At 45.3% G+C, this 25920-nt stretch overlaps 1 protein-coding gene across 5 annotated transcripts in view; it reads left to right on the plus strand.

The window, feature by feature from the left end:
* The window catches only part of Tecpr2 (tectonin beta-propeller repeat containing 2), a 102132-nt gene that overhangs the window by 63411 nt on the left and 12801 nt on the right, over positions 1-25920 (plus strand). For 2 of the 5 annotated variants that reach the window (XM_059279151.1, XM_059279150.1), the window contains exons 11-17: positions 685-858; positions 2506-2686; positions 4266-4407; positions 7828-8068; positions 10152-10241; positions 12377-12610; positions 18924-19072. In XM_059279151.1, the coding sequence (XP_059135134.1) occupies positions 685-858; positions 2506-2686; positions 4266-4407; positions 7828-8068; positions 10152-10241; positions 12377-12610; positions 18924-19072 (1211 nt within the window). Of the gene's footprint in view, positions 1-684; positions 859-2505; positions 2687-4265; positions 4408-7827; positions 8069-10151; positions 12611-18923; positions 19073-25920 lie in introns of those variants that run through there. The other 3 variants (XR_009382755.1, XR_009382756.1, XM_059279152.1) reach the window with 3 other exon arrangements.

Here is a 25920-nt window from a genome sequence, read left to right on the forward strand (position 1 = left end):
CCATTCCTCAGTTGCTCTGATTGGAGCAGTCTGTCTCTGTAAGATCATTATTTACAGCTGAAATGGCTACCCTGTGCCATGTGGTGTTGGGGAGGGGGACATGCTACATGCATGAGTCCTCTGTAGATCTTGTTTAGCTCAGTTCATGTGCATTCATTCTCCTGTGGTTCTTCACCTCACCCAATGGCAGAGCCTCCATATATAGTGCCATTGGCCTGCCTTCCACCTTCCCTTGCTTCCTTTATCTGTTCTTCAGAATTCTTTTAGTGAAAACGTGCCACCCAACTCAGGTCCAAAGGAGGCCCTTCTCTTTGAGTCCCCAAGGTTGGTATTTGGGCACTAATTGTGCCCCACTTAGCTAATCAAACCTACAGAACTGTCACTTCTCCCTGTCATGAGTGACCGCCTCTGTGGTGGATCTCTTCTCACATCTAACTTTTAGGTCAATCCCAGAAGGTAGAAATGAGCCCATTTTCAGTTGAGGAAAGTAAGGCTTGAACACATTCACATTGATGTCCAACAACAGATAGCTGGTGGGTTCAAACTCTGGCTTGGTGAGCTCGTCCCTGAGTTGAAAACAACAAGACATGTTTTAGAAAGCTGTCCCTTGGAGTGCCCAGATGGAGTTTTTATGTAGATGACTCTCATGTTTGTTGAGCAGTGAGTAGAATTTTTTTCTCCTAGGGGCTCTTCTCTGGAAGATTGAGCAGAAATCTAACCGTGCTTTTGCTTGTGGCAAAGTTACCATCAAGGGAAAGCGGCACTGGTATGAGGCTCTGCCCCAGGCTGTGTTTGTGGCCCTGAGTGATGACACAGCCTGGATCATCAGGACCAATGGAGATCTGTACCTTCAGACAGGTAGTCGAAGGCCGTGTACATTGTCCTTGTCATTTGCTGAATCTGCTGCTAGTCACATTCTGAGAGCAGTCACAGGATGCAGAGACCGAAAACCAAGTTAAGTGAAAACATTTCTAGAAGCCCAGTGTTTGCCATGGAAGAGCAGTCCCAGCCGAGCATGGGTTGGGTCTGGACAAGAGTGCATAGATGATAAGTGCAATGCAGAGTGCCATGCAGGAGCCAACCTGCACTTCTGCAGCTACTGATGCCTTTTGCATACTCTGCAGTATCCACTCCTAAGAGGAAAGAGTAATTGGCAGGACTCGACATCAGCTCCCTTTTCCCAGCGAGGTCAAAGCCCAGCACCTGTACGTGTAGTTACATGTGGGTTCTGGGGAAAGAAAACAAGAAGTAATTTGCTGTAAATAGCAGATTGACTTGTCCTAGGAAACTGCCTTTAGGGAAACCTTTAGCTGCTAGAACGGGCACAATGGGACTTGTTTATTAAAAATAAACTATAATGAGTCAGTGTTTGTGTACTGTCAGCACAGGGGAAATGGCCTGGCAGGCAGGGGTTGTGTTTGGGCTGTCAAGAGGCCTTATTGGATTTACATGAAGATTGATCTAGTCATTTAATAATACTGATTCTGAGAGCATGGTTCCATCTTTGGAATGAACCATCAGCCAGGAATGCTTCTCCACATTGAAAGCTCGTTTCTCATCTGGCTGTCGAGGTGTGGAGGAGCCTCACACTGGTGAGCAGCCCTGCCACCTTCATGAACATGTGGACCTTCAGTTTAGTTAGTGCTTGTGTCTTGGAATGGAAATAGGCTGCTCTGATAAGCACATGCACATCCAGCTTCCAGGGCATTTGATTTTGGTCCTGGCAGGAAAAGGGATACTTTAAACCTACAGGTAAGGAGCAGGTGACCTCCTAACCATGATGCCAGAGCAGTTTTCAGATTACCCTGACCCTTTTCCAGACCTGCTGGCTTAGTGTGGGCTTGGCAAGGATTTGCAGAAAGAAATCCTACAGGCGAGTCTGCACAGTTGTATGTACTGTGGGTGTCTTTGTGATTGTACTGCTAGGGCCTAGTTGCAGGCCAAGGCAGTGGAACACGGGGTTTAGATATTAGCTCTCCTGCTGTTCCCTTAGTAGTTGTCTTTGCCCTCATTTAGGTGCATGACACACATTACTGACAGGCCTCAAAGAGGTGAAGGAGGCACCTAGAGCCCTGACTGTCACAAGTATGGCAGTGTGACAGATCTCAGGTTTCACCTGGGAAGTGGGGGTTTGCACTTTAGCAGGGTAGCCCCACACTGTCAGAAGAGAACAGGGGAACAGAGCTGCTGGGTCTGCAGCTGAGGACCCCTTGTCTTCCGAGGCCCTGAGGAACACAGCCTTGTTGGTAGAAGGGAAGCCCTCCGTGCTCTTATCTAGGTCGGCTGCTGTCCTGCCCTGGACTGCCCTGTCTTGAGAACTTCTTAAGCTGGTTTGGAACACCAGAAAATTCTGAATTGTATTTCTTGACTTTTTTTGTTGTTATTGATAAAAATCTCAAGAAGAAAAGCTATCTAATATGGAAGCCCCATAGAAAGCAAAAGGAGCAAAGAACGAAAGGGTATGACATGCTGCTGATGAGTCTGAGTCTTCCCCTCTCGCTACAGGTCTCAGTGTGGATCGGCCCTGTGCCCGAGCCATGAAGGTCGACTGTCCTTACCCACTGTCCCAGATCACTGCCCGGAACAGTGTGGTTTGGGCACTGACAGAGCAGAGGGCCCTCCTGTACCGGGAGGGCGTGAGCAGCTTCTGTCCTGAAGGGGAGCAGTGGAAGTGTGATATTGTCAGGTATGGGCCCCAGCAGTGTCACATTTATCTCTGACCAGGCACCTAGGTGAGCCTTTTTTGGCAAAGACAACACCTACAGGTTCTGTGATGATGTCAGCCTCGACAGACTGGCCTTGGGAATACTCCATGCTCCTCTGCTGGCAGATTGCAGGACAATGGGTCACATTGCAACATGTGTTGGGGTTTGGGTATAGAACTCAGTTGGTACAGTATTTGCCTAGCATGCACAAGGCCCTGAGTGCTGTCCTCAGTACTACATAAACTGGACTGAGTGGCACATACTCATCACTTAGGAGATAGAGGCAAGAAAACCAGAGTTCAGGTCATCTTCAGCCCTGTATATACATCTCAAAAAATAATAATAATAATAAAAATGAAAACAAAAAATAAGTGTGTCCCTGAGCATCAGAGTCACCAGTTCTCACGGTCTCCATTCAGAGCTACCTGCTGTCACATGCTTCTATTGAGAGTCTGTGATGGTGTAGCTACACATGTTTATTTGTATTTTTATCCTAGTCAGTTGAAATTAGTTCTGGACTATAATTTATTTTACTTTCTACCATTTAAGATTTGGGCTGGAGGCCGGGCGGTGGTGGCACATGCCTTTAATCCCAGCAGGGAGGCAGAGCCAGGCGGATCTCTGAGTTCAAGGCCAGCCTGGTCTACAGAGCGAGATCCAGGACAGGCACCAAAATTGAGAAAACCTGTCTTGGGGGGGTGGAGGGCGGAAGATTTGAACTGGGTGGTGGTGGTCTACACCTTTAATCCTAGCACTTGGGATGCATAGGCAGGCAGATCTCTGGGTTCAGGGCTAGCTTGGTCTGCAGAGTGAGTTCCAGGACAGCCAGAGCTACACAGAGAAACCCTGTCTCAAAAAACAAAAAAACAACCCAAACAAAACAAAAATTGGTCTTTATGTATGCCAGATCAAGATGGTATTAGCTGGGTTCAGCTAGCCAGTAAATCTATATAGAACCCCTGCTGGGAACCACAGGACTCTCTGGGGCCTGGGTGTTCCAAGATAGCCAAGACGTAACCCTCCCAACTTAGTGGGGAGCCATGCAGCAGCCAGTTTGGTGCCAGTTGGTGTGAAGATACTAAGCAAGGAGAGCACATAGCAGTGAGCAGCTGTTGCCTGCCTACAGTGCGTGGGTAGGCAGCATGCCAGGGCTAGCCTCAACTGAGCCTCAAAGCTGTCAAGGATGTCCCCAGATGGAAGAAGCGAAGGTTGACTCACCAGAGAAGATAGTGTCTGTCCAGAGTCAGCTGTGCACCACAGCCTGGCGTGCAGGGAAAGAGGGAAGAGGCGATGGAAGTGCTCTTGGCCTAGGTGCCTGCTCACGTTTGTTTTTTTCTAGATTTCCCCACCATCTGGGCCTTCAGTATGTCTTTCCAAAGCAGCCACATGTCTGGACAGTATGCATTGCCCAGCAGTGGAACTTAGACTCTGGGCACCTTCCTTGTTACTCAGTAATCCACTCCTGTCAACAGAGTCCATTGCTTCTCAATGCCAAGCCTGTTCAGAGACACTCCTTGAGGTTTCTGGGTGGGAGCTGAGGCTGTTTTCTCTCACTTTCAGTGAAAGGCAAACTCTGGAGCCTGTCTGCATAACTCTCGGAGATCAGCACACACTCTGGGCCCTGGACATTCATGGGAAGCTGTGGTTCAGAACTGGTGTGATTCCCAAGAAGCCCCAAGGAGATGATGACCATTGGTGGCAGGTAGGTGATAGGGCTTTCTGGCTTGGAGACCCACCCTTCCTGCCTTCTCTTGTTTCCTTAAGAAACTGTATTAAACTAGTAGTATTGCTTTTAACATTTGGTAGATTAGACTTTCCTGTGGCTGAGTATACTAAAAACATACAGAAAAAAACTTTCCTTCATAGGAAATAACTTGTAAAGTGTGTTTTGCTTTAATACAGGCTGGAATTTGTTTATTTATTTAAATGTTATTTAGGCATTCATCATTATAGACTAAATAAATCCAGTGACATCCATTTAAAGAAAGACCTGGATAATAATGATGTTTAATTCTGAACAAATGTGCTAAGAAAAGAGACTAAAGAGTAGGTTTGAAAACCCAACCCACAATTAAAACTCATCTATCTCTACTTGCTTGAAAGGCCTTTAAGTAAATGATAGTTCAACAAAGAACTGAGCATTTTCCCACATGCTCCCAGAGAGGAGAGAGTACTGGGAGAAGCAAGGGGTGGAATCAAGCCAACTTTCCATGGTTCCAGCCCAACCTTGGGTGGAGTTTGCAAAGAACATCCACTTTCCCCTCTTGGTACCACACAGGGCTAAGCTCCTTACCCCCCACATTGGGCCTGAGGTTGCTCTGACAGATGTGCAGTGTGATGCCTCACCTCTATGTCTATAATTTGATATTCTAGGGAATATTTGAGTTGGTATTCTTCTCCTTCTTCTATCCCTATTATTCTTAGGTTTGGTCTTTTCATGGTGTCCCAAATTTCTTGGACATTTTGTATTACGACTTTTTTGTCTTTAGTGTTTTCTTTGACTGATGAATCTATTTTCTCTATTGTGTCTTCAGTATCAGAGATTCTCTGTTCCATCTCTTGCATTCGGTTGGTTATGCTTGATTCTGTAGTTCCTGTTCGTTTAGTCAGGATTTCTGTTTCCAGCACTCCCTCAGTTTGTGTTTTCTTTATTGTCTCAATTTCAATTTTCAAATCTTGAATTGTTTCCTTCATCTGTTTAATTACTTTTTCTTGGCTTTGTTTGATTTCTTCCAATTTTTTGTTTGTTTTTTCTTCCATTTCTTTAAGGGAATTTTTTATTTCCTCTTTAATGGAGTTTTTCATTTCCTCTTTAAGGGTCTCTTCTAGGTAATATTTGAGAAGATTATACATGATTTAAAAATACCTACCATATACTTAAATTCATATATGAACATGCACATGTATATAACACATAGACCTATGTACATATCTGTATGTGCTAAATTCCAGAGGGAATTTTTACATGTGTATGTGTATAAAGTGCATACATGGGTATATGCATATGTGGGGCATGGGTGTATATGTGCCTCTGTGTGTGTATGCGTGTAGCAGCCAGAATTGATGTGTAGGCTCCTACTTGACTGCTCTCTACTTTGTCTACTGAGGTAGGGCCTCTTGCTGAACCTGAAACTCACAGACTTGGCTAGTCTAGCTAGCCAGCTTGAACCAGCTTTTCAAGCACTGAGATTGCAAGCAGGCCACTCTGCCTGCCAGTATTTCACATGGGTGCTGGGGATCCAGACTCCAGTCCTTACACTTACGAGCTCAGCACTTTATCCACTGAACCTTTGTTCTGTTGGCTTTGCATGTTGAGGTTCTGTGGCTAAACCTGGGCCATGCGTTACCATTGTGCTGCATCCCCTCTGCCCCTAAAATCCGTATTTACGTAACACAAAGAAAACTGTCTTTTTTTCATAACACACAGAACTTTAGCTGACAGAACTGTCAAGAGGCATAGATGCAGAGTGAAGTAGTCCTGTGCTTTCTTTGGCTCTGATGTTTGGCTGCTAGGTCTTTTCTTTCTCTTTAGTTGAAGACCTGCTTATGTATGTGTCTGTCTGTCTTGGGTATCACAGACTTGGTGTGTGGCTTTGGCATAGTCACTGCCAGATCTCCAGTGAGCAGCACTGGCCGCCCTGCGTTGCATAGCAAATACACTATGAGTCTCTGAGTGGAGCTCATTCTTCAGCACTCAGCGAGTCATGAAGCCATGCTGGACTGAGCTCAGAATGCTGCATGTGGCCACAGGCTCTATGGTGGGGGCTATGTATACCAGCTTCAGTGAGGACAGTGCTCACAGCTATCCCCTTTTCACAGACAGAAGGGCAGCACTTACGTGTGATATACTAACTTCTAGTGATTTCTTTCATGTTTGTTTTGCTTTTTATAAGTTTAAGCTGCCTGTAATACTTTCACTTAATATTGCATTGTGTGAACTGGGAAAGTGTCCTAGGAATAGGATGTTTGTGCCAAGGTCTGTAATAAATAAATCCAACAGGCAAAAATACTAGAGAGAAGATGGCGAGATTGCCCAGCCTATTAAAGTGCCTGTTAAGCCTGATAACCTAGTTCAGTCCCTAGGATCCACAAGGTAGAAGGAAAGAAATGACTCTAAAAGCTGTCCTTCTACATGTATGCTCTCTCTTGCATGCCCACACACATACATAAAACATACATAAATAGAAATAAATGGAATGCAATTATAAAATACTGCATAAAGTTCTGCTGAGCCAGGTTTCCACCTGCTTCATAAACAACTCTGGCACAGGGCCAGAGAGAAGGTTCAGAGATTAAGAGCACTGGCTGCTCATGCAGAGGGCCCAGGTTCAGTTCCCAGCACCCACATGGCAGCTTACACACATCTGTAACTCCAGGTCCAGAGGTTTGTGTGCCCTCTTCTGTTCTCTGTGGGTACCACACTAGTATACACACATACATCAGGCAAAACACTCAGACACGTAAAATATAAGTAGAAATTTAAAAAAGAACTCTGTCACAGTTGGCTGCCAACAAGGGAGAAGTTTCCTTCAGGGAGATAGTTGTCCCAAAATGTCTCTAGAGATGTCTATGACAGACGCTTTTCAGGAATGTTGCAGAGGGTCATACATCAGTGCCAGATAGCTTCTTGGGATCATCTTGCTTAAGCTGATTGTCTGATAAAATTGGTAATATTCACAATTACAGCTTAAGTAGACAGGGTTTATCTGTGTAGTTTTGGTGCCTGTCCTGAATCTCACTCTGTAGACCAGGCTGGCCACAAACTCACAAGCACCTGAATTTTAAAGTGAAATTATTCTTTATCACTCTGACTAGAATAAAAGATTTCTTAGGTGAGGTGGGTGCTATTTAATCACAAAAATAATACATAAACAGACCCATGTGTAATAAAAAAGTAAGATAAGGTGACCATACTTTCTTCCTTCCCCTTAAGCCTAGCCTGTGGATTTAATGACAGCTGCATAGTAACTCCAGTCCTTGTGCAGAGAGGTGTGTGCAGGTACTTGGGCACTTGGTGGCCTTGCTGCTGGGTACTTGGATGTGGGTGTTGAAAGTTGCCTTTGCAGGCAGGTGGTCTTAGAGCCTGCACTGACAGCAAGGCTCAGCTGTGTCCTTCCTGCAGGTGAGCATCACAGACTATGTGGTGTTCGACCAGTGCAGCTTGTTCCAGACCATCATGCATGCCACACACTCAGTAGCGACAGCAGCTCAAGCCCCTGTGGAGAAGGTAGCAGATAAACTGCGGATGGCATTCTGGTCTCAGCAGCTTCAGTGCCAGCCCAGCCTGCTAGGGGTTAACAACAGTGGCGTCTGGATCTCCTCAGGCAAGAATGAATTCCATGTTGCCAAAGGAAGTCTCATAGGTGAGTCCATTACTCTTGTTTTCACTTTATTTATTCATTAGGGTTTTTTTTCTGAGGCAGGCTTTCTCTGTGTAACAGCTCTGGCTGTCCTGGAACTCACTCTGTTGCCAGGCTGACCTTGAACTCACAGAGATCCTCCTGGGATTAAAGGTGTGTACCACCACGCCCAGCTCTCTGAGTATTTAGTGAAAGATTTTAAGGTAATACAGTGGAAAGAACTGCCTGTGATGGAAACACTCCAGGCTTTGTGTTTTCTTTTCCATTCTGTCATTCCTCAAACTTGGTGTCTGACAGTGTGAAATCCCTTTCCTGTGGGAATCTAGCATACTATAATAAAAAGCAATGGAGGGATAGACAGACAGCTCAGTGGTTAAGAGCACTGGCAGCTCTTGCAGAGGACCCCTGCCTGGCTCTGTTCCCAGCACTACGTGGCAGCTCACAGATGTCTGTAACTCTGATTCAGGGGCTCCAAGTGGCCTCTGGTGTGGGGACCAGACACTCAAGTGGTACCCAGACATATGTGCAGGCAAATAGAGCTCATTTTTTGTGGTCATTTTTGTTTGAGTCAGAGTCTCATATAGCCCAAACTGCCAGAAATAGCCTTGAACTCCTAATCCTCTGTTTCTACCTCCCTAGTGCCAGGATTGCAGGCATCACACCTGGCTGCAGCTCAGTTTTGTGCTTGAAACTGCAAAATCCACACAGGGGTGGGCAGTGAAATGGCTCTGCGGGTAAAAGCACGCACCATACAAACCTGTAGACCTGTGGTCAATCTCTAGACGTCATGTAAAAAGCCAGATAGGGCACCTGCCCTTAATCCCAGCACTCAAGAGGCAGAGGCAGGCAGAGCTGTGAGTTCAAGGCCAGCCTGGTCTACAGAGTGAGTTCTAGGACAGCCAGAGCTATGTAGAGAAAATCCTGTCTCAAAAAATCAAAGAACAACAATAGCAAAGCCAGATACAGTGGTGGCTTGTGTCAGCATTCCTGTGAGGAAATGGGGGCAAGCAGGGACAAAGGCGACCAGGAGTTCACATACACAGCCCAGTGGCAGAAACAAGAGAGACCCTGCCCCCAAAACAAGGTGAAAGGAGAAAACCAACTCTGATCTCCACACACATGCCATGACACACTTGTGGACACACATGCACAGAATTTTTTTTAAAAGGGGTATGTGGTTGGGTAGAGATGGCTTAACAGTTAAGAATATGAGGGCAGGAGTTCAAATCCTAGCACTCATGCAATGAGCCAGATATCCCAAGAATGCCTGTAACCCAGCAACAAGGTGAGCAGAGGTAGGAAAATCTTTGGGGCTTGCTGGCTTCTAAGCGGCAGAGAGAACTTGATCCCTAGGATCAGGGAGAGATCCTGTTTCAAAGTAATATGTGGATAATGATAGGTGAGAACACCCAGTGTCCTCTTCTGGACTTTATGAACATGCTTAGGCAACACCTCACACTATCATATGTATGTACACACAGACACACATACAATAAGTAAATATTTTTAAGATTTATTTATTTATTATGTATACAGTGTTATGCCTGCATGTATGCCTGCATGCCGTAAGAGAGGGCACCAGATCTCATTATAAATGGCTGTGAGCCACCATGTGGTTGCTGGGAATTGAACTCAGGACCTCTGGAAGAACAGCCAGTGCTCTTAACCTCTGGGCCATCTCTCCAGCCCAAATATTTTTTAAAAGTCCACCAAACCTAGAGTCTATTGAGAGAGAGTAGTCCATTTATGGTGGGGAAATTATGGCCACTGTTAAACGTGCAAGATGCTGGCCATGTCTGTGGATGAGGTGGGTGTTCATTTCTGAATGACTCCCCCTTGATGAGTTTCCTCTGGCCCTGTCCCCTGTGTAGCCTCCTTGGGCTTCAATGAACAAGGTATGGCTCCTCTTGATGATGCTTAGAGAAATGAGTAGCTCATGTCACTTTGTTTAAGAACACTAAAAATCAGTGTAAGAGCTCTGAAGGCCCAGCTATAGTCTAGAACCAGAACTGAAGTGTTACAGGTTTTGTTTTTTTGTTTTTTTTTCTTTCTTACCTTAACCCACTTTTATATTTATTCTCTCTAGGAACTTACTGGAATAACGTTGTTCCCCGAGGAACAGCTTCAGCTACAAAATGGGCCTTTGTGTTGGCTTCTCCTGCCCCTACCCAGGATGGTGAGTCAGTCTTAGCCTGTCTGAGAAACCTGGTGGACAAGTCTGTCAGCAGCTGAAAAGTCCAGACCGTCATCTGACTGTGGCCCTGTGGCTGTGGAGATGTGGCCTCATAGACCTTGAAATATGACCATGTTCTGCGGCGCTAGCAGCCCTGTGAGCTAAACTGAGGGCTTTTAGTGGATAGGTGTGTTCAGGGGAGCCACTGAGGGGGAGCAAGGGTGGTAAGGCTGAATCTGAGATGGTGTCCTTTGGAAGGAGGTCCCATGCAGTGCGATCCTAGGAGCTGGCAGCAGATGACTCTTACTGTCAGTTTGCGTGGCCATAACTTCCCAAGTTTCTTTTTCATTTCTTCTGGAGAATTCTGTCACCTCCAAGCAGCTTCCTTCTCCCATGTTTCTTGCTGCTGGCTCCCCTTTACTTGTGAAGGTCTCATACCTCAGGCTTGTCTTATCCCTGCAGAGGTGGGGCTCCTGCTGCAGAGCCACCCAGTTAGCTGGGGACCCTAGGCAGGCAGGTGGTCTGTTTGGGAAGGAGCCAGAACCTCTTCCAGGGCTTTTGTGGAAGGTGAGAAATGAGAAAGTGCCGTGATACCTATGATGAAGAGGAAACAGTTTGATCCACTGAAGCCATCAGTTGCCCAGCACTGAATAACTTGCTTCATTATAGTAAACACTTACCCACTGGACTATACTGATCACAGTCCTACCTGGAGTCTCATAAGATGGTAAGTTGTTTCCTGAGTCTGACCCAACTGCTTTTGGTAGCAGCACCTGACCCTAGCTGGAGGGAGGTGGCCTGCAGCCTTCACTGATAGCATGCTCTGGCATGCACATGCACTACTTCCCTGGGGAGCTCCTGGCACTTCTGGCTGACTCTTTGACTATTTTATCAAGATCTTTGTTTGTTTGTTTGTTGCTTTTCAAGACATGGTCTCACCGTGTAGCCCTGGCTGTCCTGGAACTTGCTGTGTAGACCAGGCTGGCCTGGAACTCAGAACTCAGAGATCCACCTGCCTCTGCCTCCTGAGTGCTGGGACTAAAGGCCTGCACTGCCACTGCCAGCCAAAGTTCTTAAATTTAAAAAAAAGGGGGGGGGGCTTGGAGAGACGGCTCCATGGTTAAGAGCACTGTATACTTTTCCAGAGGACATGGGTTTGAATCCCAGCACCCTTATGGCAGCTCACAATTGTCTCAAATTCCAGTTCCAAGAGATACCTGTAATACCTTCTGCCCTCCATGGCGTGGGTACCAGGTACAAACATGATGCATGTATACATGCAGATAAAACGTTCACATACATAAAATGAAAAGAAACAAATTTAAAAAAAAAAAAAAAAAGCTCAAAGAAAAAGAATTCCAAAACATCTGGCCACAGTGTTAGATAATACTTTACATTACACAGTGTAGCCAGGTTTTCAGTCCCCAAGGATGATTGGCATTTCAAACAGACACTGGTTTTTTTGGTTTTTTTTTTGGTTTTTCGAGACAGGGTTTCTCTGTGTAGCTTTGCGCCTTTCCTGGGACTCACTTGGTAGCCCAGGCTGGCCTCGAACTCACAGAGATCCGCCTGGCTCTGCCTCCCGAGTGCTGGGATTAAAGGCGTGCGCCACCACCGCCCGGCTCAAACAGACACTGTTAACCTGAAAGTTCTGAACAACAGAGCACTGCAAGCATAACTCTTAAGGCCAAGGTAGGAGAAGGATTTCTGCCTTATTGAAGAGCAGCCCACTGCACACCCCATTAGCAGAGGAACTAGAGAAGCGCCTTCCCAGGGACTGCTGGCCCCTCTCCTTCCTGGCTATTGACAAGGTTGACAGCCCTAATACTCTGTATTAAAAATACACTCTGAGTATTCCTTCATTCATATTCCTAGGCCACTACCCCAGCCATCTCGCCTTCATAATGTTTCATAGGCCCTGCTTTCTTTCCAGTTCTTTAAAATGTCTCAGGCTTGATCTCTCTGATGTCTGGTGGTGGCATTCCTTCTAGCCTCACAGGTATAACACACCTACTGCAGCCTGTGAGCTCACGGTGAGTGTGCAGGCAGTGTCACCAGGAGAGAAAGGCTGTGCTGTGCACTTAGGGTGGAGGCTCAGTGAAATAGAGTGTGACGACAAATGTGAACCTTTTCTGTAGGAAGCTCCCTGTGGCTGTGCCAGAGCAGCAAGGACCTGTGCAGCATCAGTGCCCAGAGTGTGCAGTGCCGCCCCTCCACAGTGCAGTTGCCCCCCGACGCCGAGATGAGGACCTACGCTGCCTGCCAGGATGCACTGTGGGCCTTGGACAACCTCGGGCAGGTGTTCATCAGGACGCTTTCTAAGAGCTGCCCCACAGGCATGCACTGGACGAAACTGGACCTTTCCCAGCTAGGTATGGCCAGTGTGTGAGTGCTTCCCTCAGTATGGAAAGTGGGTTCTTTGGTGACAATTGTCAGTTGCAGGGTTTATAGCTCAATGGCCACTTATCCAGGTTAAATGAGCCTCTTAAATTTGGAGAGAGATTCACCTCTCTCACTCCTTGCAGTTTGCACTGCTCAGAACCACAGGAGCTGTGAGGTGTCCAGAAGGTGCCACTAAGATCTGCTTAAGATTATGGCACTAGGACAGCTGCCCTGTTCTCTCTCTGATCTTTAAATCTGAGATGGCACTTGTGTCCTGTGAGTGGATCAGTGCACACTGATCTATGTCTTGGCATCTGGAAGAGTGCCCATCATGGGCTGCTGCACACACAGTTGTGTGGTGTGCGTTTTCTTTCAGCTAGTTAAAGATGTACTTTGCTGTTAGTAGCTACTTCTCTGTGAACTGTCCCAAGAGTTATAGTAGGCCTAGCCTATGGTGACATGTGGAAATATGTCATAGTCTAAGAGATGACAAAATGAGCTCACAATATTATATTCCCAGTTGACTCAGCAACTCAAGTGTGTTTTGTCTGATACTGGAGACAGAGACTGTACCAGGCAGTTCCCAGGGCCAGAGTGAGCTTGAACTAGACATTGTTACACACTGGCAACCAGTATTTTGTGAACGTGAATAAGTGTTCAATGTATAGTAACTCAACTACATGAGAAAGGGGGTGGGGGAAGAGAGAAGGAAGGACTGCCTCCTACATTGACCTATACATACCACCACCTCTATAAAGTATGCTTTGCCCTAATGGGCCTGGGCCAGGCCAGTGCCTCTTAGCAACGGGGTTTCTGCAAACTGATAGAAGAGATAAGGCCCTGAACATAACCCAGTCTGCTGTGAAAACTTGCTGTGCGCCACAGCTAGGAACTTCCACAGGAATTGAGATTATTTATGCCTTGGGCTTCATATCCTGTCTTCCATATCTACCACTCATCTAGCTTTCCAAGGGCATTTGTCAGCCAGACAAGACTGCAGCTAGTTGTGGCCTGGGCATGGGTGCCAACTGAGCCTGTTGCCTGGCCTAGGAGTTCTTTCATCTGCCCAGAAACTCACTGGCCCTGAGCTTTTCTCCAGCAGTCTCCACCAGACCATGGAGAGAGGCTGCTGGTATCTCTGAGAAAAGCCAGGCTTTAGTGTATATTCTCCTCACTAACAAACCTTGAGGGCTAGGGAAGTCTATGTTCATTCAGCTGGAAATGGAACCATTTTCCCCAAATCAGTCCCTCTATGTGGTCATCCCACCAGTTGTCACCACATCCCAAATGACCCCAGCGAATCTCCTGTCTAAATGTGAGATGTCTCTCATCCTGTTGTGGAAGACTGCTGGGCCTTTGGTTGTAGCACTGGCCTTTGGGCTAGTGGAGTATGCATTTGAACCACTTGATTCGCACTACCATATTGTGTACTGAAACCCTGCCTCTCTTCAGTCTGTATCCAGCTCTGTGCTTTCATTTGCTGTGTTAGATGACTGATATGTATAATCAGCATACATAAAGTATAAATATATAAAAGTAATAGACTCTTAGCACCATTTTCTTAGCATCCTGAAATGATGGCTTCAGTCTAGCTGGTAGGTTTGGTGTTGGGGCAAGGGGATTACAGGGCTTATTGGGAAGGGGGTTGGCCATTATGCCAGAAGCCTTCACTTGTGCCATTCAGGACACTGAACTGCAGCTAGAGGCACTAGGCTGTCCTGTACTGCATTCTCTCCAGGTATGGCCTGTGTATCCAGTAGAGTCAAGAGATAATTTAAGCCAGGCATAGTGACCTGTGCCATTAATCCCAGCACACATAGAGAATTCTAGGCAAGCCAAGGCTACACAGTGAGACCATGTCTCAAAACATAGTCAGACAGAGATTAGGATTTTATTTCTTTTTGTTTGTTTGTTTGGGGTTTTTTTGTTTGTTTGTTTGTTTGTTTGTTTGTTTTTTCCAAGACAGGCTTTCTCTGTAGCTTTGGAGCCTGTCCTGGACTAGCTCTGTAGACCAGGCTGGCCTCGAACTCACAGAGATCCACCTGCCTCTGCCTCCCAAGTGCTGGAATTACTGGCGTGCGCCACCACCGCCCGACGATTTTATTTCTTTATAAAGAGTTACAGATGGTTATGGGTACTAGGAATTGAGCCTGTGGAAGAACAGCCAGTGCTTTTAATCACTGAGCCATCTCTCCAGGCCCAAGAAATATTTTTAAATAGTTAAGGCTGACAAGAAGGCTCAGAAGGTAAAGGTTCTTGACACCACACCTGAGGCCCTGAGTTTGAAAGAGATAACCATCTCCTGCTGGTTGTCCTTTGACTTCTGCACATGTGTACCCACACATAAAAGGAGTGCAGATTGTGAGCTTAGGTGAGTATCGTCAGCCTAAAACCATCGCATCCTTCTCCTTTTCACCCTTACAAACTATGTGATTGCCAAAACAGTGGCTGCATCTGCGATTCCTGAGGCACTAGGATTGCCGGTTCGAGGCCAGCCCAGACTACACTGATGTCTAAACAGCCACAGCACACAGGAAAAGGATTAAATTAAGAGACTTTTAAATGGCTGTCTATTGAACCTAGTTAAAGAGATGGAATATGGAATTTTACAGTGATTTATTATAATCCTGATTTGGGGAAGAAAATGTGCATCATTTAGCAAACATTTAAGATGCTCATAACATTTCATTTCCCATTATTCATAAATATACATGTCAGGCACTAGACCATTTAGCAAACTAATACAATTTGCAGTTTAATTCATCTGTTCACAGAATGTATTGAAAACAGATTCAGTGTCAGTTGTGCCTTTGGGTAACAAATAAGATTATATCATGCAATAATTTATGTGGAGAAGTATTTTATAACGTAGAAAACAACAAGCAAATGCTACTATTATTCTGTACCACATACCTCAAAAGACTCTGTAGTAGGGTATGGTGGTGCGTTCCTGTAAATCCCAACTGAGGCAGGACATGTGCAAGTTTGAGGATAGCTATGCTGTGTAGTCACACACACTTTTTAAAAAGCAATTTTAAGAAGAAATTGTCAACCGGGCGGTGGTAGCACATACCTTTAATCCTAGCACTGGGGAGGCAGAGCCAGGCAGATCTCTGTGAGTTCTAGGCCAGCCTGGTCTACAGAGCGAGATCCAGGACAGGCACCAAAACTACAGAGAGAAACCGTCTCAGAAAAAAAAAAAAAGTGTCTTTTTGTGAAAAAAGTAACTAAAAGATGTTCTCCTTGATGAAGCAAATCAAATGGAGGTTGTTGGGGTGGGCGCCCCCTCAGTCACGAGCCCCAGACATCAGCAGCTTCAGAAGTTCCCGAGGAGCACATTGGAGCTGCAGCACTGTTCTGGGTGCTCTGCTCACAGCTGCACAACCTTGGCTACAGAGCAAGTGGAGGCTAGCCTGTGGGGTACATGAGGCGGCACTGCCTTTTTCTTTCTTCTCAGACAGGCTTTCTCTGTGTAACAGCTGTCCTGGAATTCACTCTGTTTTCGAGGCTGGCCTCGAATTCACAGAGATCTGCCTGCCTCTGCCTCCAGAATGCTGGGATTAAGAGCGTGCGACACCGCCACCTGGCTTTTCATGAGACATTGTCTTAAAACAAACAAACAAAAACCTAAGTGTTAATAAGGATGTAAGCAACCAGATTTCACATAACTCTGCTAGTAGGTATGTAAAATGGTACAACTTGGATAAACTGACATTCCCTTTCAAAGTGAGACTGCCAATCCTGATGACCTGATCCCATCTCTGGAACCACATGGTAAAGGGAAAGTCAACTCTTACAAGTTGTCCTCTGACTTATGACTTACACGCATACACACACACACACACACACACACACACACACACACACACACACGTAATGTAGGGGCTGGGGAGACGACTGGGGTCTGAGAGCTTGCTGCTCTTGTGAAGACCCAACTTCAGGTTTTAGTACCTGTGTCGGGGCTGGCTCACAGACACTTCTAACTCTAGCTCCAGAGATCTGATGCCTCTGGTTTCCGCCAGCAGATACACTCACACAATCACACACAACCTCTGTGTGTGTGTCTGTCTGTCTGTCTCTCTCTCTCTATTTAAAATACAATTAAAAAAATCTAATAAAAACTTTTTTAAAAAATCTAAAAAAATGGGGTTGGGGATTTAGCTCAGTGGTAGAGGCCCTGGGTTCGGTCCTCAGCTCCAAAAAAGAAAAGAAAAGAAAAAAGAAAAAAAAATCTAAAAAAATTTAAAGTAAGATACTTAACCTATGTCCAGAGAGTTCTACTGTATGGGAAAAAAAACAAAACAAAACAAAACAAAACCAACCAGGGACTGGAGAGGTGGCTAAGAGTAGTGGCTGCTTTTCCAGAGGACCTGGGTTCAGCTCCCAGCACCTGCATGGTGACTCCCAACCACCTGTCACCACTTACAGGGGATTCACCTCCTTCTACCCTCTTCAGGCACTGCACACACAGTGTGTACTTACATGCATGCAGGCAAAACACACCCCATAAAAAGTAATTTTAAAATCTTTGAAATAAAAGAAAAGTAATACGTGTTTCTGCTCCCCTCACTCTCCTTTTGAGACCTGGCCTCACTGCAGTCCAGCTAGCTTTAAACACAATTCCACTCCTCCAGCTCTCGAGACTGAGATTATAGGTGTGCACTGTCAGGCCTGGCTTGCCACAAGACAACAAAACTTAGACAAGAATGACTGGAGCAGTTTGGCTGGAATAGCAAAACACGGAAACGACTCAAATGTCCACCTGTAGGTAAATACAGAAACGAACTGTGGTGTTTGTGTGCCGTGCAATGATACTTAGCAACTGCTGCCTGAGGCTGCTTCCTGTGTAGCACATGGACTTTGGTTCGCCTGTGTGAACCCTAGAAGACTGAACTAATCTCTGGTGATAGCAGTCAGTTCAGGAGTCATCCTTGCCTACATAGCAAATTTGAGAGCAGCTTGGGATGCATGAGAACCTGGCCTCAAGCAGAGGCCATGGGCAGGGAGGGACCTGAGAAAATTCTTAGGGAGACAGAATGTTCTATATTTTGATGAGGTATGGGTTGTTCTGGTAGAATAATTTGTCAAATCTGGACTTGAACCTGAACATCTATCTGTACATTTCTTGTTTATAGACTTGGAGGTCAGAGGTAGCTGGCCTGGGTTCAAACCTGCTGTCCCTCTTTGCTTCCTGGGTCAGCCACCTTCTGTCCTTTGATCCAGGACCAGTTTCCTAATTCCTCCAGTGCAAACCATGTGTCTATCGTTGCTGTAAGATTGGAAATGAGGCTGTGAGAGACCAGGCTGAAAGCCCATCTTATAGTAGATATTAAGCAACTTGACAGCTGCTCTTTTTAATTGCTAGACTATTATCAAATATAATTTGTTTTTTTCTTGAGGTGCTTGGTCAAACACTTTGCTGTTAAGCCACTCCCTTCCAGCTCAGTTTGTAGCTAGAGTTTTCCTGCCTGGCTCACAGTCAGGACAAATCTCTGTCACCTGCCAGTCCCACAGCCTCAGACCTGACCAAATAAACACAGAGACTTATATTGGTTACAAACTGTATGGCCATGGCAGGCTTCTTGCTAACTGTTCTTACAGCTTAAATTAATCCATTTCTATAAATTTATACCTTTCCACATGGCTCGTGGCTTACAGGCATCTTCACATGCTGTTTCTCATTGTGGTGGCTGGCAGTGTCTCTCAGCCTTCCACTTCCCAGCTTTATTCTCCTTGTCCCACCTACACTTCCTGCCTAGCCAATGGCCAATCAGTGTTTTATTTATTGACTAATTAGCAACACATTTGCCATACAGAACATCCTACAGCATCAGTTTCTTTTCTTTTTTTGGGGGGGGGGGCGGTTCGAGACAGGGTTTCTCTGTGTAGCTTTGCGCCTTTCCTGGGACTCACTTGGTAGCCCAGGCTGGCCTCGAACTCACAGAAATTCGCCTGCCTCTGCCTCCCGAGTGCTGGGATTAAAGGCGTGCGCCACCACTGCCCGGCCTAGTTTCTTTTCTTTTTAACTCCTTCCATTTCATTCCCTCTTATGGCTTGATACCATAGTTTATACACCAGCTGAAAGATCAAATTTTTTTTTCGGTTTTTTTCAAGACAGGGATTCTCTGTTTAGTTTTGGTGCTTGTCCTGGATCTCGCTCTGTAGAACAGGCTGGCCTGGAACACACAGAGATCCGCTTGACTCTGCCTCCTGAGTGCTGGGATTAAAGGTGTGTGCCACTGCCACCTGGTGAAAGATCAGTCTTTTGACAAAATAATTGTAGTATATGTTGTTTCTCTGCAGGAAATGTAAGACTGACCAGCTTAGCATGTGGAAATCAGCATATCTGGGCCTGTGACTCCAAGGGTGGAGTTTACTTCCGTGTTGGAACCCAGCCTCTGAATCCCAGTCTGATGCTTCCAGCCTGGATCATGATTGAGCCACCTGTCCAGGTAAGCAAAGCTAATTGGACAGAACTTGCTTCATAGTAAGAGGGAAACTGTTAGGGTGCCTCCCAAGGGTGCATGGAGAAGTGCCCTGTCAGTACTCTAGAGCCAAACAGGTTATTTGAGATTATCTGGGCCAGCACAAGTTGTCTCCCTTTTAAAATAAAAATACTTGCCGGGCGGTGGTGGCGCACGCCTTTAATCCCAGCACTCGGGAGGCAGAAGCAGGTGGATCTCTGTGAGTTTGAGGCCAGCCTGATCTACAGAGCGAGATCCAGAACAGGCACCAAAACGACACAGAGAAACCCTGTCTCTAAAAACAAAAAAAAAAATTGATTTGTCACCAAATGAAAATTATCTTTTAAAAAAAAACTAAACACTATTCAAAAATACAAAGAAGAAAGTAAAATTTGCATAAAGTGTTGCCATGGAGATATCTGTTCTCAGTGAGTTTTGTTGTTTTTCCTGGCAATACTGAAGACCGAACCTAGGGCCTCACAAATGCCAAGCAGGTACTCTATTCTGAGCTGCTGCCGTGGCCCTGTTATTAGTGTTGTGTGAGCGCCTTTCCTAGCCTTAAGATCTTTTGTTTCCCAGGTTAGTGGAGCATTTGCTTATGCTATGCCTAGGCCTGTGCACACGTGTGGGGATTCAATTCCAGCACTGCCGTATCCCAAAATCTACTTCCTGGCTCCTGTGGAATTTCAGTTTATACTGTGTTCTGACATGGATTTTTGTTAGTTCCTCCCAAAGACTTGGTTCATGTACTAAGTATTTCTCTTAAACTGTATGAGGAGAGATCGCTCAGTGGTTAAGAGCACTGGCTGCTCTGTTGGAGGACCGGGGCTTAATTCCCAGTATCCACATGGTGAATTATTAACCATCCTTAACTCCAGTTTAAGGGGATCCAATGTCCTTTTCTGGCAGTAGGCACACATGGGTACACAGACGTACATGCAAACAAAACACCTTATACACATAAAAACACATAATTAAACAAACAAACAAACGTGTGCTGGGCGGTAGTGACACACACCTTTAATCCTAGCACTCGGAAGGCAGAAGCAGGTGGATCTCTGTGAGTTTGAGTCCAATGTGGTCTACAAAGTGAGTTCCAGGACTGCCAGGGATACACAGAGAAACCCTGTCTTGAAAAAAAAGAAAAAAAAAAACTTTATGTGAGGGGCCATGACATCTCCAGAGTTATTTCCTCAGACTCCTACTCATCCCTGCTTTGTGACTTTTTTGGAAAAGATATGAAGTTTCCTCATATAGTAGGACCAGGGGCAAGGCAGACGTCCATATGGAGGCAGGAATCTAGAGTAGTTGCTGTTGCCTACATCCTGGGGGTCCTGCAGCCATCAGGTTAAACAGGATGCCCTGAGCTCTGCACTTGCTCCGTGTGCAGCAGCACACTGACCGCAGGACTGTCGGGTTGGTTGGCCCAGGTCTGATGGAGAGGGACACTCACTGCTGCACTTGCTTGTCCCCTGAGTGCAGGCAGTCAGCTTCTTTGTTCTTGACATCCCAGCCTGCATCCAGGTGGACTCCTTTCCACCTCATTGTCAACACATTGCTTTTTTCTTTCTCTTACTAAGGACTTTATATTATCTAAAGTTATTGTTCAGCCAGGCCTGATAGTGCAGGCTTGTAACCCTAGCTACTTGGGAGACTGAGGCAGGAGGATCTCAAATTCAAGAATTGCCTTGGCCACAGAGTGAGAGTGTCACTGGGGACAACTTGAATAAGATCCAGTCTCAAAAGCCAAAAGGCCAGGTATACTAATCCTAGCACTTGGGGAGGTAGGAGTAAAGGAGTTGAAGATCATCCTCAGCTACTACATATTGAGTTCAAGACCAGCCTAGCTAAATGGGGCTTTGTATCAAAGAACCAAAAAGGAAAAAAAGAGATGCTAGGTGTGTTTGTGCACGCTTTTTTTTTTTTTTTTTTTTTTGTTTTTTGTTTTTTGTTTTTTGTTTTTGTTTTTCAAGACAGGGTTTCTCTGTGTAGCTTTGCGCCTTTCCTGGGACTCACTTGGTAGCCCAGGCTGGCCTCGAACTCACAGAGATCCGCCTGGCTCTGCCTCCCGAGTGCTGGGATTAAAGGCGTGCGCCACCACCGCCCGGCTTGTGCACGCTTTTAATCCCAGCACTCAGGAGGTAGAGACAGGTGGATCTCTATAATTGCCAGACTAGCAATTATATAGTTCCAGGACAGCCAGGTCTACATATAGCTTGTCTCAATAAAAAATAAAGGAAAAGAGAAGTTAAAATCCACGTACCATAAAACTTACTCTTTCTGGTATACTGTATAGGATACCGAACAATGGTTTTTAATTCTTCACTAAGTTGTGCGTCACCACTGCCCAATCCTAGAACATTTTCATCATCCCGAGAGCAGACCCTGTTCACCCTCAGAACTCTCAAGCCCCTAAGCCTATCACTGCCACTGATCACTTCCTATTTCCCTAGTCTGTACATTGCATAGAAATGGAATCCTACTAAGTATATAGCCTTCTTTTTTTTTTTGGTGTGTGTGTTTATTTTTGGTTTTGTTTTTCTTTTTTGAGACAGTGTCTCTCCATGTAGCCCTGGCTGTCCTGGAACTTGCTTTGAAGACCAGGCTTGCCTCAAACTCAGAGATCTGCCTGCCTCTGTCTCCTGAGTGCTGGGATTAAAGGCATGTGCCACCATGCTCAGCAATATATGGCCTCAGACATCTTTCAGTGGATATCATAAGAGTTCTTTCATGTTTTAGCACTCATCATTTCTTCATTCATTTTTATGACCTAATAATACTCCATCAGTAGAGACCACAGTTCATCCATGCCTCAGTTCTAGGTATTGGCTTGTTTCTACTTTCTGGCTGCTATGGAAACTCCCACCAACATTTGTGTGCACATCTTAGGGAGGTACATTTCAGTTCTGCAGGGTCGTCTGGTGAAGGTCCCCTGGTGTCCTGTAGGATGGCTCACTATTTAAGGAATGGGAACTTCGGTTTGCTGCAGTGAGTCTTCTGTTTTGCATTCTGCCAGCATAATGTGAGGGTTTCGGTTTCTCTACATACTGGCCCCCAAAAAATTTTTTTCTCATTTCTTTGTATCCTTAGTACATGTGAAATGAGGTTTGTTTGCTTGTGATGAGGTCTCACTGGCAGGTCTGGGACACTGTACATGAACTAGGCTTACCCCTAACTTGTACCAATAGAAGAACAGGCATGTGCCACACCTGCCGCTTTCCTCCTCTTGGTTTCTGGGTTATTTCATTACAGCAGCAAAACAAGTCCAGTGACCACAAATTGAACTACACCATTCCTGGGATAGATCATATGCACAATTATATATACGTAACCCTCTGTGTGTGTTATGCATGCTGTTAGATTAGGTTCGGTTGGCTGTTTGTTTACTATTGAGGAGTCTGTGTCCATATTCCTGAGGAATGTTGATCTTTGACCCTCTGTTCTTGTCATGAGTTTATGTAGTTTTGGTGTCAGGATAATGCTGACCTCTAAAATGCATGTGGTGTAGGTACACTGGAGGCATAGCTTAGTAGTAGAGCTTTCTACTCAGCATGCATTAGGCCGTCGCTTAAAAAAAAATAGACATTATTGTTGAAATACTCCTCTTGTCTTTGGAAGAGCTTATGAAGAATTGGTGTGAAGTAGTTTTTAAGCATTTGTTAGAATTTATCAGGGTTGTCATATTAGGTTGGACTAATATGACTTTTTTGTATTTTGTTGTTGTTCTCTGTTTGAGAAAGAATCTCACTGCGTAGAATAGGCTGGCCTCAAACTCAAGAGATCAGTCTGCCTCTGCTTTCAGAATGCTAGGGTTAGAGGAGTGTACCATTGCACTCAGCTTGTCTTTTTAAGATTTTTATTTATGTATCTGTGTGAGTGTATACCATGTGTGTGCCCACAGAGGTCAGAAGGAGCCATGCGATCTCCTGATGCTCCAGTGACAGGTGGTTGTGAGCTGGGTCAACACCAGCATGGGTGTTGAAGTTCAAACTTAGGTTCTGGGCTTGTTTTTATGAGCAGTTCTTTTTGTGGTATTGTTATTGTTCAGTTTTTATTTTATTTATTATTACTGTGAGTGTATGGGTGTGTGTGTGTGTGTGCGCATGCGTGCGTGTGCCGTGATGGGCTATGGAGATCAGAGGAGAACTTTGCACTGTTGACCTCACCTGCTCAGGTCATCGGGCTTGTGCAGCCAGCTCTATTTCCTGCTGAGCCTTCTCCAGCCCTGCTGTCATCACTGACTCGGTCTCTTTACTCTTTACATCTGGTCTTGTCTTGTTCAGTTGGAGCAGTTCCTGCTGCTTTATCATTTGTTCATCTGTGTCATCTAATGGATTAGCATCCAGTTTCCATAGAGTATCCTCTGATCCTTTTACTTCTATAAGACTGTGGTAAGACCCTCTTTTAGTTCTGATTTTAATAATTCAGTTCCTTTTTTCTTTTTTGTGTGGTGTGTGTGTACTTTAATGCACATGAACATGTGCTTGCACACTGTACATGAGGAGGTCTGATGGCCTTCTACCTTGTTTGAGGCAGGGTCTCTTGTTCACCACTGTGTACAGCAGGCTAACTCTCCTGTCTCTGCCTCCATCTCTCCATGGAGAGCTAGGATTATAGATGTACACACCCACCTCTGACTGTGTGGGCTCTAGGGTCAACTTCATCATCTTTTCAAAGTCCCCTCTTTGGTTTTATTGATTTTCTATATTGTTTTCTTATATTTTATGTATTTCTATTCTAATCCTTCTCATTTCTTCCTCACATTTTTTTTTTTTTTTTTTTTTTTTTTTTTTTTTTTTTTTTTAGTTTTTGTGAGACGGGGTTTCTCTGTGTAACTTTGTGCCTTTCCTGGAACTCGCTTTGTAGACCAGGCTGGCCTCGAACTCACAGAGATCGACCTGCCTCTGCCTCCCAAGTGCTGGGATTAAAGGCATGCACCACCCCCTCCCAGCTTTCTTCCTCACATTCTTGTGTACAGTGCTTTGCTTCATAGTGATATCCCACTGATAGGTCTGGACTGTATTATTGCAGTTATGCATTTTTGAAGACATGTGATGACTATATGTAGGGCTTTGACACATAGCAATGGTCATGGCAAGTAAAGAGCTAGACTACAAGTTATGGTGATGAAGACCCTGTCCACAGCCTCTGCCCTAGAAACCTCTGTACACTGGACATGGGGGAGCTGGACAGCATGAGCACTTGGGCACCTGGCAACACTGTTGCAGCAGGGACTGTGTCAAACCACAAACTTGTGTTCCTGTCTCCATCTAGATTCCACAATCACCTCAAGAAAGCAAAACTAAAATGAGGGGGAAACGCTTTAATCTGAGTGATTGAAGGTCTGACTATAGTGATGAACAGCTTGACCCAGGAAAACACCAGAATCGAATAAAGTCACATGAAGGAACCTCAAAACTGCTCTGAATAAAGCAGCGACTGTTAAATGGCCGTTAAACATTAACGCCTTCAGTAGTTCTGCTAAAGAGAGCTCTACTTTCTCATTTTGTACACTCTAATATGTTGTAGAAGAAATTCCTTATGCCTGGGAATTTGTAAATGCACATGCTTTCTCATTGGTTCCTGAGGGAAGCAGAAGCCAGAGGAAATTCTCCCTACTTTGTAAGGAAGTGGTTTTGCTTAGAACAGTTTAACAGCCTGTCTACTGGGACCCACTTCTGCTCCTCATAACTGCCCCTGCAAGGCTCCTGGTGGATTCCTTAACACCCTAGGGCTGATTGTGTCATTTCTAAGGTTAGAGGCAACAATGAGCTATTACAGGTGGTCTCCTTGTACCAGCCTAAATGCTTTAACCACGTATGTCCTCCATGGCAACCCAAAAAGGCAGTTACTCCTGTCCCTTCTCCTTTTGTGTGGCTCACTGGTTTTTTTTTTCTTTTTGTATGTGATTATATATCATATTACACTAATATTTACTATTTATTTATTTATTTATTTATTTATTTATTTATTTATTTAATGCCAAATGCCGTTTATTGAAGGAGGGAGGAGGTCTTAAATACAGGCTTACAGCACAATGAGAGAATCCCGGAGGGCAGAAGTTCGCTACCAATGTTTTACAATCTTGCGTCTAAGCTGTTAATGCCCATTATGCAGGATACATAGACAAGGAACTTCCCTTAAGCATTCAGGAGATTCAGGAGGGTGGAACCCAGCAGGGAATTAGCATAGGGAGGATATCAAGGTCAAGGTCAGCAAATAAGGCAACAGTTCCGGGGGCCAGGGCCCTATAGGTCCCCCTTTTACTAAAAAATGAGCTTCTGACTTAGGTTTCGTGGGACGTCAGTGGGTCACCTTACCCATCATGGAGATACCTGCCCAGGCCACACAGGCTCTCTGTCTTAGGTTGGTGAGCGCCCCCCAGGCATTACCGGTCTCTGAATACTCATTATCATACAGGCTCAGTCGTGTGTGAGTTGCAGAGTTAACTGTTGCAAAAGATCTTAAAGTGGCGCTGGGCTTGCAATCTGTGTGTTCGACACAGCAAAGACCAACAGAGGTCCTAACCCACCCATAGCCAGTAGGCTAAAGGCAACTGATCCATTCCCTTCCTTAACGAGCCTTACTGCAAATTGGAGTCCTTGTAAGATGGTATCCCAAAAGCAAATGGAACTTAAGTTAATAAATTTATAATTTTCAAAGCCAATCGAAATGTATATAACTATTGAATTAAATTTATCATGACCAATAGACTGAAAGATTAACTAACTGTGGTAGCTACTTTTGCTGCCAGGGTCTCCACTGTGCTAGCTGTAGTAAGCAATTATGAAATGGTAATCCCAGAAACAGTAGCAGCGGTGGCCACCACTGCTATA

This window comes from Peromyscus eremicus, chromosome 14 (assembly GCF_949786415.1).
Source record: "Peromyscus eremicus chromosome 14, PerEre_H2_v1, whole genome shotgun sequence".
Lineage (NCBI taxonomy): Eukaryota > Metazoa > Chordata > Mammalia > Rodentia > Cricetidae > Peromyscus > Peromyscus eremicus.